A 13,867-nucleotide genomic window follows, 5' to 3' on the forward strand; every position below is an offset into this window, starting at 1 on the left:
TTCTATTTTTGAATGAAAAAAATTAGTCTGTCTGATGAAGCAATATATTATTAAAAATTTAATCGATCTTATTTTCGAAAATATCGGCTATTCGAATATAATATGTAATTTACAAAAATTTGATATTTTACATGCCTCAAAAAATTAACGATCTCAACAGCTCTTTTTGGATGTGTGGAATACATTGGCACTGTAAATTAGTTTAATAGATTCTGATTTGCTAAAATTTTCTGCGTAGAGTTGATAAATTTGTGTCATTAAATTTTTTTCTAACGGCTCTGATCCTCTGTATCAAGTACAATTAACAATGAAACGTCTGATAATAATCATTATTCTCACATGCACAAATTGTAAGCATAACAATTGCAAGGCTTGTGCAATGAGAAAAAGTTACAATAGGAAGAAGTTATTCTTGTAATCGGTCGGTAAATATAGGAGCTCAATTACGCTTAATTTATAGGCAACAGTTAAAACATTTTAGACAACAGTGCATTCTCCCTCCCTCTCGCTCTCTTTCTTTCTTTCACTCTCTTCTTCGTTCGCTCCATACACACTCTTATCAGTCTGACGTTATTTTTTTTCTCATCGAATAAAACTGCAGTAACAAGTTGTTGTTTTCATTGCTATTTAAAATCAGCTTATTTTTATAATCACATTTTGCAATATTCCTGCCGATATGTTTATTCATGTGGCACGGTTTTATCGTTTTCTTCTCTTTTTTTATAATTCGTTTCTAAATACAAGCTAAGCTCCTTTCCTTTTATTTCCTTCTAGAATTTTTAAGTTACAAGCTCATATGCACAATATATTTAGCGTAAAAAAATGTTTATTAACGAACCTTTCTTATTAGATGACACGATGCTGGTTATGAAAAAATTACAATAAAATTACATAATTTTATTAAATATCTAAATTTAAATATTTTTTTGTGAGATATTATAATGCAAATAAATATTTAGATTAGGATATAGAAATAGAAATCTATTTTCTAAATAAAAGATAAATGATGTCTGATTCTAATCATTGAGTAACATATTTTTGAATTTATTTATCTGACATTCCATCATCGTGTCATCCAAGGCACTTTAGAATGGTGCGTTATTTTTTGCGCAATGAAAGACCTGTTTATCAATTGAAATTTTTGATACTACAATGTTTCGACAAGAAACAAAATGATGATCATTGTATGTATCTTAACTTCCATCATATACGTCGTGTTCTAAATCAATTTATATGTAGTTTGTTTAATTTTATTAGAACAATGTCTATCTTATAATTAATATAATTATTATCGATTTCAAAATTATTATGTAGCGTTAACACGAATCCCTTTTTTATATAGTTATGAATTACACGAATAGTGCCCGGTACACGGACGGATGTCTAATATGAGAGTTCAGAGTGATTATTATATTTATTGTTTAAAGATAAAGAGATAGCAATTTATGACAAAAGGAGTGCCCGCTCGATAAATAGCAATAATTTTCTCTATCATAGTATGTATATAATATATATGATCCTTCTAGATTTCATTGAGTACAATTTAGATTTATTTCAAAAGGACGCTGAAAAAACATTGAATTTTGTCGATACAATTTTCCGCATATTAATACATAATGTATTTTTCTCATCTATATAATAAAACGTGGAATTTGATCATCATCATCGTGAAAAATTAATATTTGATACATTTCCAACTGAGAGAAATTTTATATCCTATTTCAATGAAAATTCTCAATATTTATTAATATCAATATTTTTATATCGATATACCATTGAGTAAGAGACCACAGTAACATCATTATCACAAGATTACGATATATACGGTATTGCACTTATCTGCAATTATTTGTAAAAAAATAAAGAAATACCACCAAATACTAAAAGTATTTCCGAACATTTCGTTGAAGTACTTGTTGTAATTCAAATACTGAGTACTGTATATGATTCACTGATTCTTCACATTATAAAAAGATACAAATATAAATAGCTAGATTATATTTCAATTCTTTTTTTTTTGGAACTTATGCAATGATATATAATCGCTGTAATCTACAACAAAATATTAAATACAAAAATATTTGTATTAAACTATTCATAGCACATTGAAAGTACTTACACATTTACATCAAGGAACGTAACATATAAAAATAATATGTACATTCTTTTATAACACAGCAAAATGTATAAATCATTAGCTCTTATCTAATTAGATTTGTGCTTTCTACTTTCTCCGAAGATGAGCCAACTTTATTCTATGCATTATTTGAAGAACAATAATGATTAATTAATAAAAATACAATAAAAACAATTAGATCAGAAGAAATTGCAAAGCGTATAAAAATATAATTGTCTTTAAAAAATATTATAAAAAAGTGAAAAATTCGACATTATATAATATGCTTTTTATATTTGCATCTTGCAAAGAGATAATTGGGGAATCGTGTATGAATTATGTACATTTTCCATTAAAATTCAGTGCAACATATCGATAAAAATATCAGTAGAGCAATATACACGTATGTATATACATATTAAATCTAATTAGTAGATCTCTGTTTTGAAGTTCTTAAAGTGTACTAATATCACTATCTAACAGAAAAAGTATCTGTGTACACAATGTACATATCTTGCAATACAGTGTATTGTACATGACTCATATATAAATGTTTGCATTTATGTCATAAAATAAAACATGTATAGTAATCATTGAGGGAAATATAAAAACAAATATTGATAAAAATCAGATCTCATACAGTCTCACAACACGATTCCATATGGCAAGAATTCTTTTCCTTTTACTCATTCGGAGTGACCTGTCTTACAAAAAACTTACTTAATTTGTCTTTTGTTTCGTGCTTCTTGAAAAAACGCTGTTTCAAAAGATATATTAGACCATATCATTCATTCGGATAAGTACCGGGTAAAAAGCTGCGTATCGGTTTTTATGGAATTTAAAACATATTTAGCCAGAATATAGTAAGATGTTCATATAGCAAAAAATCATCTAAACAACTACTATTCATTACACCAAACCTTATAAAAGATAAAAACTTGTCGTTGTACTGTTCACATAGTTTCTTTTTTTTTTCTTTCTTTATACATTTAGCAGATTTGATCGAGCAAGATCTTTCTTGCCTTACAAGATTTCACAATTAGCATTAAGTTTATCTAAATACATTAACTACATCTTTACTTGATCAAATCAATGCTGTTGACACATCGTCATTTAAAATCACTATTGATGGCTACGGGATTTAATTCTACTGTGAAATATATACTAACAAAGTGAGAAGATCTATTTAGAAATTGTCGAAACAAAGCCAACAAAACTGAGAGGGACGATAAAACGAGAAACATTCGGAAAATCGCCTTATATCGCGCGGGCTGTTTATACGTGTATTTAAGTGTGTGTATGTGCGCGCACTCGCGAGCGTGTGTAATTTTGTAATATACACGATCGGTGGCAACCATGTCACAGGAGACCACAATAAAGCGAATTAGCTGGAATCTATACAAACTCTTACCAGTATTTAAATAATAACTCGGTAAGAGAATAAACAACCACCTGACGGCTTCGATATTTTTCATTAGAAGAAACTTAGCATGACTCAGCTTTTCTTATACTTTCTTTGCTTTCTAAGATACGATACATTCGTTTGAAATAGAGTAGACAGAGCAGTGCGTGTGCTACCCCACAGCTTGAAGCGTTTGTTGCGTAAGTATAATGGTGAATTTGGAGTGATCGGAATGGGAATAGGACTCGAGACCACCAAGCTTGATACCGGCAATGGTGACTCGCGTATTTCCTTCAATTGAGGTTGGTCGGAGGCTCCACTGATCTGGGTTGGTAACTGGGGTTGGTTTGCGATTGATCGGGGTATGGCGTGGGGTTGCCGCTGGAGGGGCCTGTTGATCCTGGGCCCTGCTGCTGCTGGCCGCTGTTGAGTGCCAGCCGTTGCATTTGACGTATGACCGTGGCTGCGTGGTAGGCTTGCTGCAACCATGAGAGAAGAGGAAGACATTCCTACGGAGCCTGGCGAGCAAACACATACAATCAGCAACATGATAATCATCTAATTATACTAACCTTCCACCTTGATTTGGCGAAATTCTTTTTAAGTTGTTCCGATACAGTACCATGGATATTTTTATTGCTAGCAGCATTGCCGGATATCCTGAAAAAAATTAATTGCACGATACTGCATTACATATAAAACATGACTGATTAAACAAATATATTTATTAATATAAAATATATTTGTTAAAAATGATATGTTAAGCAAAATATATATTGACTGATTTGTTAAAATAATATGTTAAGATATTTGTTTATGAGAATTACTGAAAATTTTGATATGTGGGTACATATACATTTCATATTTTAATTTAAAATGAGTTATCAACTATTACATACACTGGGGAATTTATACACATACTTCAATGATTAATCTTGTAGGATTAATTAATGTATAACGAAATTAATGTAATCCTTCTACTTACTTAATCCATATTTATCTTATTATTAAGAACAATTCAGTTCCTGTAATATTTTTATTGCTTAAATCTTAAAACACGACTCTTCAAAAATTACAAACATCAAATCTAGAAGATGTTCAAAATATTGCGAATTGCGAATTTTTTAATATGACTTCATTACTGAATATAAATTTATGCAAAAATATAATAATTTTATATAACATAAATCATATACAATATCTGAGTGCAATAATGATCTTACCAAGGATGTGCAAGGGCTTGTTTGCAACTAAAACGTTCCTCGACATTGACGCACATCAATTTGTGAATGAAATCCTTTGCAGACTCACTGATATCGTCCCAGTACGGCGAATCAAATTCAAATTCACCTATAACAGTCTGGTTAGCTTCTTGCTATAGAGTAGACGATTTTATTATGACTTATTTAATTTTTAAATCAATTATTTTATTTGGAAGAAGTACTGTTAGGTTCTCACACTGTATGACATAAATTTGTTTCTTGTACTTCACTATAGAAAATCCCATTTAATCATCTCTTTTACTCAGACAATACGGATATTGTAATAGAATTTTTAATGTTAAGTTTTGGACATTAACAACTAATAACTTTCATAAAAAACGCGGACACACACAAAAGATCATTTACTTACTACACTAGCATGTATATAGCAGCATACAAAAACTAGAATAATACCTTAAAAATTAAAATTTCAAGTTAATGTGCAGCTGCATGTGTTTGTGAATCCTAAAAGTAGTACCTAAATTGAAGTGATAGTATAGTCCTCCCAAATACTAAAAAAAATTTGTATCCCAAAATAGCTTTATTACCTTTTAAAATTTGTGCAAACAGGTTCGCATCGTTTTCATCATAAAATGGAGGATAACCACATAATAAGATGTAAGAAATGACTCCTATACTCCACACATCTACAGCTTTTCCATATGGCTTTTGTGCTAAGACTTCTGGAGCTGTAAATAAAAAAAGAGATGTTAAAATATTGTAAAAAAATAAATCATATATACATATATCCAACTAAATGACAATGAGCCATACCAACATATCCTGGAGTACCACAAGCAGTTGCCATAATACCAGAGTCTTCCATTTTTGATAGTCCAAAGTCACTAATCATGATCTTGCTATCTTCATCTGGATTATAATATAAAAGGTTTTCAGGTTTAAGGTCCCTATGCACAACACCTTGATCATGCATATAATCCACAGCTTCTAAAACTTGTCTTATTAAACCTGATGCATCTTTCTCTGTATAGGAACCTTTTTCAACAATTCTATCAAATAGTTCTCCACCGGTAACCCTAATATAAAAAGAAAAACAGAAATCAAATATAAGCTTATAATATGTATACTAATTTATAGACAAATGAAAACACTCACAATTCCATAACTAAATAAACTTTGTGTTTATCCTCAAATGTTTCCAGTAATTGAACAATATTTGGATGTGTTAACCTGGAAAAATACAATATAAGTTGCAATAATTAAACACTTAAGAGAAATTCAAATAAATTTATTTACAGAAGCTAAATATTACCTTCGCAACACTCTAATTTCATTTTCTAAAGAATCTTCTTTTCCTTTCAATGCTTTTTTATCAATGATTTTCACAGCAAACATTTGACCAGGCTTCTCTTTACTTTCTGCCAAACGTACTTCAGAGAAAGCACCCCTATACAAATAAATATAAAATAAATAAATATAATAATGGAAATCATAAAAATTGACATATTACATTACAATGCATTAAAAAAGTGCATGAATGTAACATGACTTATGCACTTATATTCAGTTACTAATTATTGTGCCAGAACATTTGATACCCAGACTACTGATACAATAATAGACTGTATGCAATTAACATTGACATATTTAATACAAGTGTTCTAATATGACAATAGAATTTTTAATTATATGCTATAGTACTACATATTGATCATTGTTCTAAACGAAAAAGTACTTGAGGTAATTTGAATAGCAATATAACTACCAAGTGTGTCAAAAAATTATGATAGTTATACAACATTTATTGCTAATGGGAAGTACTTTCTCTTTCCCAATCTGTTACAAAATATCTTGCAACATTACTAATGGAACTTAATATAGTTAAATCAAATATTGTTTACAAATATAAAAAACAAAATCTTTTTGTAAATGTAAATAAATTTATAGTATCTATTTTATTTAATAACAATTTATTTTCTTTCTATAAGCTCCATAGTTTATTTGACATAATTTTCATTTGTCTTTAATTGAATAAATAGCAAACAACCGTCAACTAAAAGATTCGAAAGCGCCACTTTATCATACGTAATACAAATTCTAATTTGAACATTTTAATAAACAGATAAACTAAATGTAAAACTAAAATATCTACATGTAAATAGTTAAATTTGTGCCAATAAGTGGCAGTAATCTTTAAATCCTACAAAATGAAAGTATCTTTTATGAAAGATAAGACATTAAAAATGAACTGCTTAGAAATATTTTATATACATACATCAATAATATTAATTTTTTCATAAATCATCACATGATTTGTTAACTTTAAAAATTAATATTTTTAACTTTTCGTTCCTATAAACATTATATGATGAAAATTTTCTTAAAATATATGATGTCTTTTTGTTTGTTTCAACAAGAACGAAATTAAGACATAAAAATTCAAAGATCGTAACAGGGTTAAGGAAAGTGACTTTGACAATCTTTCACGTAAATTCCGATCATAAGTAATAATAATGTTTAGCATCAAATTCATGACTAGAATCAATCATTTTATTAACTCTTTAAGAACATATCCCAAGTTAATACTATTTCAATTATATGCAAATCTTCCTTTTTTTCTTATTTATAGATATTATGAACACTGCTAAATATTATGAGTATAATACAGCACAATATTTTAAATACTATAAATGTTATACTATATCCTTATAAATATTTTACTATATTCTAAGTATTTTATGTGGATTCTATGCATTTCTGCATCATCAAATTTCCCATGAATGCATTGAAATCCGCAGTCTAGGTAATTCTTAAGTGGTTAATCGAGCAATATCAAATTAATGACAATATGAAAGACACGAATACAAAATTTTGTACAATTGGTTCTATTACTTTCCGATACATAGTCCGTAGTGATGTATAGTACATACGTTCCAAGCAACTCCTTTAGGATGTATTTGTCCTCGACAGACGGCGATTTATCGTCTTTCCCATCTTTCTTGATCTTTTTATTCGAATCCTTTTTACCGAAGAGCGGCATCTTCGGATCGTGTTATCACTATACAATATTCACTCTCCGATTCACAAAATTCTCTTTTTCAAAGAAATCTTTCTGAACGATGTAACGTAGAAACGTTCGATCTTAACAGGTTATAACACTGGTCAACGAGATATCCACTTAAGAAGCGAGAGAGCAGGGAGAAAAAATTCGTCGTTTTGCCTACTAATAGTTTTTGATCGTTCAGGCAGTGATAAATAAAGAAAAAAAATGATCGTCGTCAAACGACGAGTCGAATCATCGTTTCGAGTCACTGAATGATCATGAACTCTCGACCTTTTCGCGAGCAAATGATAGCAGATAGCACCGCGTACGCTACGATGCTCCACTTTGCGCTTATCCGTGGACCGATGTTTGACACGTATTCGTTGCGCGCACTATTCCACTATCGAAACGTCCTATTCCGCGTATCGGGCTCAGGGTCGCGGCCTCGCGCCCTGGCGATACAACTTGTACTATGCAGCAGAGATAGCTCTCAATGTCTATGTACTAGATCGCCTCCACTCTCTTTTCTAGTCCCTCTTCCTCACTTTAGCGCACGGCGATATTTCCTGTTGTCGTTTCTTCCGATATTAGAAAATTAATACATATTCGAATGGATCATGATGCTCACTTGAGTCAACACATCTCTCACTCGATGCTTTTCTCTCATGATACTGTAGCGCTCAAACTCGAACTGACCGTATGCTCGTTGCACCCATCGATGATAATACAGTAAAGTTGCGGCAGTAACAGTGGTTCTCACAATCAAGTATTTTAACGTTACTGATATGCTTTGCTAGCTGACCATACATCGAGCCTTATCGTGACTGGTTATCGAGGCAGGTGTATTTCTAGAAAATTCCTAAAGTAGTTCTACTTCATTGAATGTGAGATATAAATATCTGAAACATTTGTTTCTGTATAGCTATATATCTGTATAAATTTATTTAAAATTTCTATGTTAGGAATAATATATTTATGCATCACAATTATAAAGTAAAGCAGTAAGAAACAATATCCATTGATATAGCCGCACTAAGGACTGTATTTGTTTTGGGCTGCAAAATTTATTTGTAGATTGATATCCTGTTTACAATTTTTCATTAGAAGTATATAGTATTAAGCCTCTTCTATTTCTTGTTTAATAATAATCGCCATATTATGAAGAATTAATCTGTATTTGTGAAATATAAGAATAAGAAAAGATTGACTGCGTAGGTACCAATCTGAAAGAAGTTTGAATCATTTCGAATATACATACGTATGCAAGGGCGAATTTGAATGCAAATATGATTCAGTACTTAAAAGTTTTTATAAATTTTTAGTTGTGAATCTTAATCTATCGCTTACGTGAATCTTAATATAGGCTTTACGTATTTAAGGTTTCATATCTACATTCTTTCATATTATACCCTATCTTCAATATCTTATATAAGATATCAAGACTTATTGAAGCTTTAAAAACTCAAGAATTATCAAGATTTTCCAAAGTTGTAGTACTGAATCATATTCGAAGTGATTCGAATTTTCATAGTATGAGAAACTTAGGAATCCCTTCAAAATTGAAATTCAAACACTTTTCGTTAGGTTCGACATACTTGTTTTCTCAAAGATGTATCGAATTTCAAGCTATACTAGCCTAAAACGTTCCTTAATACGTTCACTTAATATAAAAATAAAAGGCTTAGTCCACAAAATCACTTTTAAGAATCGGTAGGGATAGTGATGGTCAGTTAATAAAACAGAATTTCGATCAATTAACGTAGCACTTGTGTAGTATAAAACAATGAAATTTATTGTTTCAACTATGTATAATTCTGTTGTCTAATCTTTTATATAATAGAATAGATGTTTGGTAGATGGAAGAAATTTATGAAAAATTATTTGTTGTACTTCTTAATTACTTTATGATTGTGTTTCTCCTGAAAGGATTTACGTTTCTTTAATGTAACTTGAGAAACACTGTGAGATATGTTTCAAAACTATTTGTAAATTTTATTGGTTATATTTTATATACACATTTGCTCATTAGTTGCTCAGTTGTTTTAAGGTGTGAAATGTAGTATTTTGGATATTACCAACGAAAAAGAATACTACGAAATTGCATAAATAAAAAACTTCTTTATATAATATCATTATATGAAAATTTATCTTTTCCATTTATATACATAATTGCGGGTTGCGTTGCATAGTTTTGTATATATATGTATTTATTTAATTAGTCAAAACATTTTATAGAAGTTATGCTCACTAATTCAGAAATAATTTCTGATTCATTTGTAAAACTTTAGTATTTTGACATTACACATTAATAACATTAATAATCTGAAATAAAAACATAATACTTGTGTCAGTTACAGAAATAAAACATGGCTTATAGCAATAAGCACAAAATAGTTCTACAAGCAATTGTACATGAAGGTCTTTTAATTGAAAATAAAATACAGGACTTAATTATTAAATTATTTGGTAAGTAAATTCTTATGTAATGTCAAATCCAATTTATATTTTTATGTACCTATTTTATTGTATCTGTATAAATAAAGCTGTATATTTTAGGTGATAATAGAGTATCAGTAATAATAAATCAAATAAATGAACAATTGCAGCCCTTAAACATGTTAATCAAAAAAGCACAGTGTGAAATTACAGGCAAATTATATTGGGTTCTAATAAGTACTACGCTTAATGAAGTAACCAGGTATATGTTTTAGTAATTGTTAATATATCAAAATTCAGTTTTACATAATTATTTTATGAATATTTATAATCATTTAGGATGTTTAACTTATTTTTTTTCTTAAATTGGCCTATATACTGTAAAGTCAAGTTGAATGGATTTACAAATAAGTTATGATGTCTTTATTTTACTTTCATAATTTGTTAAGTAACAGTATCTGTAGAAATTTTGTATGAAGTTTATTGATATTCATGATATCTTCTAGGTATCAAACTGAATTTTCAAAAGATCAATTGGCCCTGTTAAGGACTATGTTTTCTGAAATTATAACATCACGCAATGGATGCATACAAAGTACAATATGTTTAAATTTATGCTCTTCATTAGATATAAAAATGTCAAAGGCAGGTGCTGAAAAATTTCTGGAGGATATAGTTAATAGAAAATGGTTGATTTATAAGGTATTGATAAAAATTCAAAATACATTACAGTAATATTTGATTAATTTTATATTTTTATGACATTTACAGGATGGTTATTACTATATGGGTGTAAGAAGTATAACAGAATTAATGCCATACTTTAGAGCTACATATGAAAACAATTTAAATACCTGTTGCCTTTGCAAACAAGTTATTTTTCATGTATGCTATTCCTACCTAATATGCTTTTTTCATGTGAGAAATTTCAACCTAATATTAATAATTTCTATTAATTAGGGCGAAAAGTGTACTAACTGTGATACCTTCTTTCACTTATATTGTTTGAAGAAATTCACTATGGTCCATACTCATGTGAACTGTCCCAATTGCAGCACAGTTGTTTCAGACATTGATCTATCTGGTAATATTATTTTCTTTTTTACCACTTATAAAAATGAAATTAACGAAAATAAAAATGAAATTAATGAATATGTAGGTATACAAGATGACTTAGCAGTACCAGAAGAAGGATACAAGTGAAATAAAAATACAATAGGAAGGCTTAAAAAACAAAAACTAGGAAATGCGAAACGTTATTTTTGTAAATAAATTTTTTATCACAAATATTCTTAGTATTCTATACAATACACGTGTATATACAATGCATTATATTTACAAGTATGTATAGTAAAATAGTATAAATCAGTTTGTAAATGCTTTAAGTGTTCTGACTTTTTTCAAATTTTTCTCTCAAGTATTTGAGACCAGCTGCTATACTCGCTTCATCTATACTCCTATTTTGTTTCATCTGATTTTGCTCTGTATTACTAGAGTTGTATTGTTTAGAATCAACTGACTGAACAAAATTACTCTGATTTATTGTTTCAGTCAAATTATTATGCTCAGTATTGTAATCATTTGTATTAAAGCTAGGGGGGAGAGGTATATCATAAGAATCTATATTTATTTCATTACTGTTTTCTGTATCATTCATTTCATATGAATGAGATTTGTCATTATTATGAATACTTGAAACTGTATCAGCATTTTGAGGATTCAAATAACCAGCACTTTTAAAATTTTCATATACTGGTCCAAATTCAGTGACTCTTATTTTCCTACATTTATGAACCCATTCTTCCTGAGACATCTCATACCAATGAGTTCTCTTGCCTAGAAGTTCTCCTAAAGCTTTTATTTTATTTTCTTTTTCTATTTCTTTATCTCTTTCTATAATCTGGCTTTCACTATTTTCTTTTTCTTCAATTACGATTAAATTCCCTTCTGTATTATGTACATTTCCTGATTCATTTTCATTAGATACATTATCATTCTTTTCTCTAAACTCCTCTTCTACTACATCTATAGGTAATCCTGCTCTAATACGTTGTCTAATTTTAGCCGCTTTCAATCTGTTATGTTCCATTTTCTCCCTCAATTCTTTCAATTCTTTTATCTCCCTCTGTTTCTTCTCTGTTTCCTTTCTTAAATTGAACAAATTCTCCTGTTGTTTGATTCTTTCTTCCTCATCTTGTGAAAATGCATAGTAACCAACACCATGAGTTCTAGCTTCATCAAATAAAATATCTTGGTAGTGTATGTTTACTTTATCTGCTAGTTTCTGTGTTTGTTCCTCCCACTTTCTTCTCATAATTTCTATTTCAGGTTCTTTCTCTCCCTCAACATAGTTTTGGTCAATAATATCATTAGTTTTTGGATCAATTCCTTTTTTGGTTATAATTTGTTGTTTGATCAATTGATCCTTTTCCTGCATCAAGGACAAATCTTCGCGTAAACATTTCCTCGTACGTCCAAAACAATCCTCATATTCTACCCAGTCATCCTCATTTTCTAATATTGGGTCAGTTTCATCTTTTGGCAATGGTTCTTCCTCAGATTCATCTGATTTATTTGTAAAGTCAACAAGGAAATTCTCATTAGTAGTTCTAGATTTTTTTAATCTGTCATATAATCTTGCTTTTGCCTCCAACATTAATTTCGATTTTTTATGAGTATCAACATCCTCAATATACTCCGGCATTTTTGAATTTTCCTTCCTAGACTCCTTTTCAATTTTCTTGGATTTTTTCTTTTGTAACTTTGATACTGTGTTATCTATTTCTGATTTCAATTTTGCCTCATTTACTTCATGTTGCTTTTTTAAAAGTTCCGCTTTTAAACCCACGAGGGATGAAAAATTTACATTAATCTTTTTCGTGTTATTCATCATGAAATAATTTTGTTGACAAGTATTACTGTTTGTAATTCACTCGCATTTAGAAAATAGTTTGCGATGATTTTAAGTATTTCGGTAACTTGATATAAGTTTTCTCTGATTTGTGACTTTATTCTAGAGCACCTAATGAAATAAATTAAATATTTTATTATGAATTGTTTTATCAAATGTCAAAGTGAAACAACAATTATAGGTTATGATATTACTAACATTACCTTTGGGGTGTATTTAAATTATAAATTTTAATCTGTATAATTAAAAAAGATATATATATATATATATAAAATAAGAAAATTTAATCTTATTTTAAAGAATCCTAATTTCAAGTAACATATTCAATAGTTCCTAAATTTTGTTGATATGAAAACTAACACGAATGACTCTTTCGAAGATCTTCATGCCAATATGTGAAATCGGTAACTACTGTTTGGAATACTACATATGTATATCATTGTTAGAATAAAAGAAATCGGAATTTGTATTAAGAATATTATAAAAAATAATTAACATTAAGTAATTATTATTAAAAAGAATATTTACATAAAATATAGACACATAAATATTTAATATTATTTTAAGAATTCAAAAAATAAAAACACAAAAATAGAGCAATAAGGATTATTTCTCCTGGTTAAGAAAGTATAAACAAAAATAACTACGTATAACTAATGTTAATGCTTGCAACTTTATATAAACAAAAAATAATGTAAATTCTCAAGTTATATGTCAATAAATTTTGTATATTTAA

At 29.0% G+C, this 13,867-nt stretch overlaps 3 protein-coding genes across 14 annotated transcripts; 1 reads left to right on the forward strand and 2 right to left on the reverse strand.

Annotated features, from left to right (window-relative positions):
• Positions 1 to 26: 26 nt before the first annotated feature.
• On the reverse strand, positions 27 to 8,553 carry CaMKI (Calcium/calmodulin-dependent protein kinase I). 2 transcript variants are annotated; one of them, XM_069128850.1, is made up of 8 exons: positions 7,672 to 8,553; positions 6,054 to 6,188; positions 5,897 to 5,971; positions 5,555 to 5,817; positions 5,329 to 5,469; positions 4,742 to 4,868; positions 4,141 to 4,178; positions 27 to 4,036 (listed from the first exon to the last, which is right to left on the reverse strand). In XM_069128850.1, the coding sequence occupies exons 1-8, from the start codon at positions 7,779 to 7,781 to the stop codon at positions 3,612 to 3,614; spliced, it is 1,314 nt and encodes a 437-aa protein (XP_068984951.1). In that variant the 5' UTR covers positions 7,782 to 8,553; the 3' UTR covers positions 27 to 3,611. The 2 variants fall into 2 exon arrangements, with proteins under 2 accessions (XP_068984951.1, XP_068984952.1); XM_069128851.1 differs by having other exon boundaries at positions 3,680 to 3,997; positions 4,091 to 4,178; positions 7,672 to 8,549.
• Positions 8,554 to 8,841: 288 nt separating this feature from the next.
• On the forward strand, positions 8,842 to 11,507 carry Nse1 (SMC5-SMC6 complex component Non-SMC element 1). Of its 11 annotated transcripts, none has more exons than XM_069128861.1 (7): positions 8,842 to 8,995; positions 10,142 to 10,250; positions 10,341 to 10,482; positions 10,727 to 10,922; positions 10,992 to 11,105; positions 11,181 to 11,304; positions 11,380 to 11,507. In XM_069128861.1, the coding sequence occupies exons 2-7, from the start codon at positions 10,151 to 10,153 to the stop codon at positions 11,421 to 11,423; spliced, it is 720 nt and encodes a 239-aa protein (XP_068984962.1). In that variant the 5' UTR covers positions 8,842 to 8,995; positions 10,142 to 10,150; the 3' UTR covers positions 11,424 to 11,507. The 11 variants fall into 11 exon arrangements, with proteins under 11 accessions (XP_068984962.1, XP_068984967.1, XP_068984963.1 ...); XM_069128866.1 differs by lacking the exon at positions 8,842 to 8,995 and adding an exon at positions 9,241 to 9,368; XM_069128862.1 differs by lacking the exon at positions 8,842 to 8,995 and adding an exon at positions 9,369 to 9,494.
• Positions 11,189 to 13,147, reverse strand: LOC138187734 (coiled-coil domain-containing protein 174). Its single transcript, XM_069128849.1, has one exon. The coding sequence runs from the start codon at positions 13,111 to 13,113 to the stop codon at positions 11,602 to 11,604; it is 1,512 nt and encodes a 503-aa protein (XP_068984950.1). The 5' UTR covers positions 13,114 to 13,147; the 3' UTR covers positions 11,189 to 11,601.
• Positions 13,148 to 13,867: the final 720 nt, after the last annotated feature.

This window comes from Bombus flavifrons, chromosome 15 (genome assembly GCF_040668555.2).
Source record: "Bombus flavifrons isolate JBK064 chromosome 15, iyBomFlav1_principal, whole genome shotgun sequence".
NCBI lineage: Eukaryota > Metazoa > Arthropoda > Insecta > Hymenoptera > Apidae > Bombus > Bombus flavifrons.